Below are 7680 nucleotides of genomic sequence, written 5' to 3'. Positions count from 1 at the left end.
TTATGTGATGTCGCTCAGACGTCCGACTGTGGCACGCCCGTTATTTACTTTTCATATAAGCCCTTTATGTGATGTCGCTCAGACGTCCGACTGTGGCACACCCGTTATTTACTTTTGATACAAGCCCTTTATGTGATGTCGCTTCAGACGTCCGACTGTGGCACGCACTGTTACTTATTTTTCCATTATAAGCCCTTTATGTGGTGTCGCCTTGACGCCCGACTGCGGCATTGTTATTTCATTTGTATCATTTCGAGGAGTCATTCAGACACTCGATTGGCCTTCAGTATTACTTTGGGATTTCGGGAGGACTACCGCCCGACTCCGCTTTTATTTTCCATGCATTGCTATCTCGTTGTTTGAGTGCGCTCTATTAATCTGATCATATGCATCATGTTTACATTTGTTATATCTTATGTCCGAACTGTCTTGCGAGTACTTTCATAGTACTCACCTGGCTTGTTGATTTGGCCAGATATTGACGAAGGCGATCTCATGGATGAAGAGTTTGATAGTGAGTCCGACGCCTAGAGGAACCCCAGTCAGTCCCGTGCGATCCTGGATATTGGTCACTTGTATTATATACGCTTCCGCCACCCACAATAAGTATCCTCGAGCCTCACTCCGACGCTCGAAGAGCTGTTAGATTCAGGAGTCATGTCACCCACTTCGCTGTGACATATCCACCACCGCTTTTATCGTGAGTTAGTAGTTATGCCACCCTATCCGCCTTTATGTATAATATCGGCGTGTTTGTAATAAATTGTTGAGCAGTCTCCGCTCAACCTTGTATTATATTTAGTACTCCTGGTTTTTCCTTCTGTGATCAAGATTTTGTCTACTAGTGAGAAGGATTCTTCTCTACTGGTCCGTAAAAGGGATCGATTTCTCAATAAATATTTTTATTGGAAAACCGGTCGTGACACTCCTTCATGAACCCTTCGTGGGTGGACCCCTCCGTGGACTCGCGCAACCGTTACCCTTTCTGGGTTGAAGTCTCCATCAACGTGGACGTACGATAGCACACACCTATCAGAACCACGCCAAAAACCTCTGTTTCTTCATTCATTCTCACTCTCCAAACCCTTCCCTTTACCTTCATATGCAATGTTCTACTTTCCGCTACTACACTCTTAGAATTGCATGTGTAGGTTGATTGCTTGAGTTGTGCTAATTGCTAAAATCTACCCACAACTAAAATTTGGAAAAGGTTAGATTTTTATTTGGTCAAGTAGTCTAATCACCCCCTCTAGACATACGTTCGATCCTACTGAAAGCCATCAATCAGTTTTTGTAGTTTGGTAGCTTTCACATGTCCACAGTACAATTTATGTGAGCCTTTGCATTTTTGTGATGACGTTGTCATGAGCTAAACCTATACTAGCAGAATAATTGACATTTTGCTTGAGATATCAATGTATCAAGCTTTTTTGTGTGGGAATTTTGACAACATCATACTCATATCCTTATGTACTTCAAGATACCAAAGGAGGAGCCAAACACTGTACGAGCTTCGACAAACGGAACCTGCTACAATGCGGTCACAAGGGGGTGGCAGTTCAATGGGCGGCCGTGTCGTGTGAGTTGGTCAAGTCTGAGGTCGCGAGTTGATACATCCACAACCGTCAATTGCATCTTCAACCTCCGGACAATTAGTCATATTTGGTTGTGTTAAGAGGTTTAGTGATAGAGGAAATTATTAAGATAATAAAAAGTGTTAGGCTATTTTTCTTTGTATATGTGATTATAATGCTGGGGTATGAGGGTTCATAACTATCAGCTCTCACGCAATGCTAAAATAAGAAAAATAAGAGGACTATAACATTGCAAATTGTTTGGGGAAATTGCTGTATTTGTCAAAACTTTGAGGATGGAGTGGATGGCGAATGCATCTAAATTTGGGATGATAGGAATGCCTATAGCAATATAATTCATCAATGCATGTAATGTTCCCATCCATTTAGTGATCACACATGCATATGCGGTAGTTGATGCAACTTAATGCATCTTTTCAATTGGGTTAGTATTGCAAACTGTAAAAATCATTCCACCATTCACCATTTGCCTTGTTTGAGGACATTTTTGAGTTGGACCTTTTAAATCGAGATGGAGGGAGTATTTATTTCATAGTCCATGAATTAGAGATGATCGGACTGACCACACTAATTTGGTATATTAATAGATAACACTAGATGGATTCCGAGCTGGGTGACAACATAGCGAAGCAATAACGCAATGACCGAAGTGTGGAAGTTGAGGGCCTCATGATAGATCCACGTGTTGGCGCGTGGCAATGCACATGATTTTTTTATGCTCTGGTGGGACGGTAAAGAATTGGTTCGTCCGGTTTCCATGGAGAATATTCTCTATTATACATTTTAAGATCATTGAAGTAAAGTATTTGTGCTAACTACATATATTATTTGTGGAGGATGGGTATGAGTGGAGGCAGAATTTTTTATTATACTTACTCAAATATCATGCGATGAAGCTAAAAACAACATTTCCGACATTGTGCGAGAATTTCTTAAATGCATCAAGTAGATCTTAATTTGTAATAGATTTGTAGTTGGATAGTCGCTCTATATGTATACATCGTCAAATTGCCTTTTTTTAATCATTTTACATGGCAACTTAAGTGGACTTCAATTATTATCTGATTGTGTCCATGTTATCTATTTTCTACATGTGAAATTTAACATACATTATGTTTATATAATTTGAACAAGATATTACAAAAGTCCGTGGTAACGCATGTATATTTTACTAGTGATGTATCAGTTATTCGCTGACTAATAAAATTAGCCATCATGGTATTCCATAAAAACTAGATTTATTAATATTAGAAAGACAAAAAATACTCCGTCGTTTCAAAATGTAAGTCTTTTTAAAGATTTCAATACAGACTACATATGTTTGTATATAGACTTATTTAAAAGTATAAATTTATTCATTTTGTTCATATGTAGTCCACACTGATGAAATATCTAAAAAGAGTAATATTTAGGAACATAGGGAGTAGGTTACATGGTTTTTCACCACCGATCTTACATCAGACGGACAAGATGATTCCAAACTGTTATCCAACTAGCCCCCGACACGCCGCCGCTCCTACCCGACTCCTCTCTCCTCACCTCTCCCCCGCCATCCAAACCGCGATGGCGGCGCCGCTCGCCCCCCTCACCGCCGCCCGCCTCGGCCGTGGCCTAGGCCACCTAGCCTCCGTACGCTACTACGGCGCTATCCCTGTTCCACTTTCCGTCTCCGCCCCACGGTGCCGGCTCCCGGCCCCGCCCCCTCGCCACGTCAGCAGCTATGTCCGCCCCGTCTCTGAGCCCCAGACGGAGTAAGTCGGTGACCCTCTCATTCCCTCAACTTGTAGCGCGAGAGGCTGACGTTGTGTTAGAGCATCAGTAAACTGTAAAACTTGGAGGAAAACTGCATTGGTTTATTGGTTTATTGTTAGAACGCTTTCTGTTTCAGCTAAAAATGTATTTTCGTTTCTGTACGGAACTAGAGATTTCCTTGTTTATTTCATTCATGGTCCAGTGCGAGCTAATCGCTAATGTGTGGCTGCAGTCTCGTAGTTTATGTTGGCTCTTGCCTGGCTCAGTGCTGAAAAATATTTTGCTTTTAGTGTTTAAGAAGCTTATGCATGGACAATTGCCCATTTTGTTAGCTATTGAGTTTCATGTGACTGGTTATATTATTATTTTTCCTACCGGTATTCCAGTGAACTCCGATCAGTTAACATGTCTCATAATGATTTGTGCCTGCATTTTGAGATATAACCGTGCTTTGTTCTTGTGGTTTGTCTAGTTCAGAGTCTGGTACAGCGACAGTAAGGAAGGGGCGCATCTACCATGAAACGTACGGTTGCCAGATGAATGTAAACGATATGGAGATTGTGCTGTCTATCATGAAAAAAGAAGGGTACAATGACATTGTTCCTGACCCTGAGAGTGCAGAGATAATATTTATCAACACCTGTGCAATTCGTGACAATGCAGAGCAGAAAGTTTGGCAGCGGCTCAACTACTTTTGGTTCCTGAAAAGGCAATGGAAAGCTAATGTTGCTGGAGGGAGATCGAAGTCTCTGCGTCCTCCTAAGATTGCTGTTCTCGGGTGCATGGCAGAGCGACTGAAGGAGAAAATACTCGACTCTGATAAGATGGTTGATGTTGTATGTGGTCCGGATGCGTACAGGGACTTGCCTAGGTTGCTGCAGGAAGTCGATTATGGGCAGAAGGGTATCAACACACTCCTCTCACTGGAGGAGACTTATGCTGACATCACCCCAGTTAGGATTTCCGACAATTCGGTTACGGCGTTCGTGTCAATTATGAGGGGTTGTAACAATATGTGCTCGTTTTGCATTGTTCCCTTCACTAGAGGCAGGGAGAGGTCACGCCCAGTATCTTCTGTTGTCCGAGAAGTTGGTGAGCTATGGGATGCTGGCATAAAAGAAGTAATGCTTCTTGGTCAGAATGTAAATAGTTATAATGATACTTCTGAAGTTGAGGAGTTGGAGCCTGGTAAAAACTGGCAGCTCAGCGAAGGATTTTCCAGCAGGTGCAAAGTGAAGAATATGGGGTTGCGTTTTGCCGATCTCCTGGATCAGTTGTCTCTGGAATACCCTGAGATGCGATTCAGGTTTACCTCTCCACATCCAAAGGATTTTCCTGATGAGCTGCTATATTTGATGCGGGATAGGCACAACATTTGCAAACTTATTCACTTGCCTGCACAATCAGGCAGCACAGAGGTGCTGGAACGAATGAAGCGGGGTTATACTCGAGAAGCATATTTGGAGCTTGTGCAGAAAATCCGTAATGTCATTCCAGATGTTGGGCTAAGCAGTGATTTCATAAGTGGTAAGGCACACCTGTTTTCTGCTTTTTTGCAATCAGAATCTTTCTAAATGAAGTGCTTCAAATGTGGATATATATTTCCTGTGTGGCTGATTTGGAGAGAGGGAGATGTGGTTAGGGGCTGCTTTCTCGCTTCTTATTCTCCTTGATTCCTTTCTATGTGAAATACTTGGTTAGGGGCTAGGATAGATGAAATCGATTTAGGAATGTACAGTAATTACTAATTACTATTAAGCTTCATGCACTAGCCAACGCAACCAAAAGTCTGAACTGATGGAAAGGGCTAGTGCAATCCACATATACTGTAACACCCCCTCTCACGTGTGACGGGAAAGACAAGTCAACACGTGCAACCGGTAGAGAGTGACGGTACGCGAAACTCACGTATGACTCAAGAGGCCTATACGTGGACACAAAGGGGGGCAACGGCAATTTTTAGATAAATTGCGCAAACCAGGACTTGAACTCAAGACCTTAGCTCTGATACCATGTTAAGCTTCATGCACTAGCCAACGCAACCAAAAGTCCGAAGTGATGGAAAGGGCCAGTGCAATCCACATATACTGTAACAATTACCACCTGAACATCTATGTAATAATTAGCATCCTTTATTTTTCACACTATATTTTGAACTTATGTTAAGGCCTCATTGTTTGAGAAAATTGTTTTCCATGTCCACAAATGTGTCAGTCATGTCTATGTATCCTCTAGTTACAGCTTAGAATAGAGTACCTCAGTAGTTTAAACAGTCTCCATTTATTTCTATCTGGTTACGGCTCACACTGAGTACCTCAGTACTCTAACAATGCATCCTCTGTTAAAAATGAGCGTTATTTATTCTCAGTTTCCTTAATTGTACATAGTGGGAAGACGATCATGTTGCAAAGAATCACACAGTACTACAAAGCTATTGGTATTCATGACAATGGGAGTTCTTGACTTCTTACTGCTATAAATGGTACTCCCTCTGTTCCAAAATAAGTGCTGTGGTTTTAGTTCAAATTTGAACTAAAACCACGACACTTGAACGGAGGTTGTAGTTAAACAAGGCAAATATCTTTTTATTTTAGTTGTGGCAACTACACTGCCTTGCGCTGTAAGTCTGTAACTCATTTGTTGCATCTGCACTGCAACATGCCACTTGCATCATTTATGGTGGAATATAATCTCTTTCAGGAGATGCTTCTATGCTAATCTCTCGGAAGTTGCACGAAATTAAAGCACAAATCGCTGGTGAATACCATTTTAGGAAATAATAATATGCAACTTGTATTCCCACGGGGCCATAGGCCAGTATATATACATGTACAGGTGCAGGAAATATGCAGAAACACCTTATAGAATGGAGTAAACACAAAAGGCTACACAGCTATATATATAGTACTCTCACAGATTTCATCCTACCTCGTTCGTGTTTCAAGTTCTGTAACTTTAATTAAAGCACATTTTTCTTGTCCTTCGTTCATTCATCATGCTATCTGCAGATGTTTACATGCTGCACTTTCTTATGTTGGGTTCTCTCTCTCTCTCTCTTTTTTGAGACAAGGGTTTTCTCTTAATTTGACTAGTACGTTTCTGATGTACAACAGGCTTTTGTGGAGAGACAGAAGATGACCATGCCGACACTCTTAGCCTTGTAAGGGATGTTGGATATGATATGGCTTACATGTTTGCATATAGCATGAGAGAGAAGACCCATGCTCATCGGAATTATGAGGATGATGTCCCCAATGATGTTAAGCAGAGGAGACTTGCAGAACTGATCAACACCTTCCGTGAGACCACAAGAAAGATCTATGATTCTCAGATTGGTACCACACAAGTAGTTCTAGTCGAGGGACCCAATAAGCGAGCTCCTGAAACAGAGCTGTTTGGGAAAACTGACCGGGGGCACAGGGTTTCGTTTACTAGTCTCCCTGTACCACATACATCTGAAGGTGACGGAGCTCGTAAGCCAGTGGTTGGTGACTTTGTTGAGGTAAAAATTCTCAGGTCGTCGACAGCATCGTTATCTGGAGAGCCAATTGCACGCACAAGCTTGGGCATGTACTGCAAGAATCATGCATCTGACGCACATGTTGTTGGTGCATAAGTAGTAGTTGAGTTCATGGTAGTCCACATCTGAAGTGAATCAGTTAAGTCTGGGTAATGTTTGACTTGAAATGACTGCAATTGGGAGCATACCATGCAATTTAAGTTGGTGTTGACATGTTTTCATGATGAGACATTGGTTGTCTAGTTTTGGGTGGGAAGGTAGCATGGTGTTATGCTTGGAGCAGTTGAAATACAAAGATTTTTCCGCATTATATGCGTTCGTGTGGTGAAGTACTTTTTCTTTAGAGGGAAGTAGTTGTAAAGTTGACATTTTTCATTGGTTTTGCTTACTGCAAGCCCTAGAATTATTTCTTGCTGATACAATAAATACACTGATTATATTTTCATGCTTATGACGACCAGGGTAAGAAGATTATTTTCTTGCTTGCCTTTTTTGTTATCTATAGAATAATCCTTTTTGTGACTAGTGAGGTAACTTTTAACTTCCCCCCTGAATAATGTGGAAGAAGCCGATGGCAGGTGTTGTTAAAATCAATCTAGATGCGTCACTACATGCTGAAACACTGTCGGGAGCCACGGGAGTGGTAGCGTGTGATGATCATGGAGAGTTTATAGCAGCAGCAACTTGGTATTTACCTCTTATAAGCATTGTGGATTCGGCAGAGATCACTGCAATTCAAAATGGATTTATGCTAGCTGCGAATATTGGGTGCAACCGGCTGATTATTGAATCTGATAGCACCTTTGCTTTTGA

At 41.6% G+C, this 7680-nt stretch overlaps 1 protein-coding gene across 1 annotated transcript; it reads left to right on the top strand.

The window, feature by feature from the left end:
* The first annotated feature begins 3058 nt into the window (after positions 1–3058).
* On the top strand, positions 3059–7318 carry LOC123097268 (CDK5RAP1-like protein). Its single transcript, XM_044518973.1, has 3 exons — positions 3059–3346; positions 3820–4874; positions 6461–7318. Exons 1-3 carry the CDS (start codon positions 3066–3068, stop codon positions 6961–6963), a joined length of 1839 nt encoding a protein of 612 aa, XP_044374908.1. The 5' UTR covers positions 3059–3065; the 3' UTR covers positions 6964–7318.
* Positions 7319–7680: the final 362 nt, after the last annotated feature.

The sequence above is a fragment of the Triticum aestivum genome, chromosome 4D (genome assembly GCF_018294505.1).
Source record: "Triticum aestivum cultivar Chinese Spring chromosome 4D, IWGSC CS RefSeq v2.1, whole genome shotgun sequence".
NCBI classification, from domain to species: Eukaryota; Viridiplantae; Streptophyta; class Magnoliopsida; order Poales; family Poaceae; genus Triticum; species Triticum aestivum.
Note: the sequence above shows the minus strand (reverse complement) of the source record. Positions and strands in the feature narration are given on the sequence as shown.

What these genes read in the sequence shown, in the direction of transcription:
- LOC123097268 (XM_044518973.1), top strand. Translation starts at nt 3,066, where the DNA reads ATGATTCCAAACTGTTATCCAACTAGCCCCCGACACGCCGCCGCTCCT. An exon ending in GTCTCTGAGCCCCAGACGGA is followed by an intron (nt 3,347 to 3,819) that starts GTAAGTCGGTGA and finishes TGGTTTGTCTAG; the next exon opens with TTCAGAGTCTGGTACAGCGA. An exon ending in AAGCAGTGATTTCATAAGTG is followed by an intron (nt 4,875 to 6,460) that starts GTAAGGCACACC and finishes GATGTACAACAG; the next exon opens with GCTTTTGTGGAGAGACAGAA.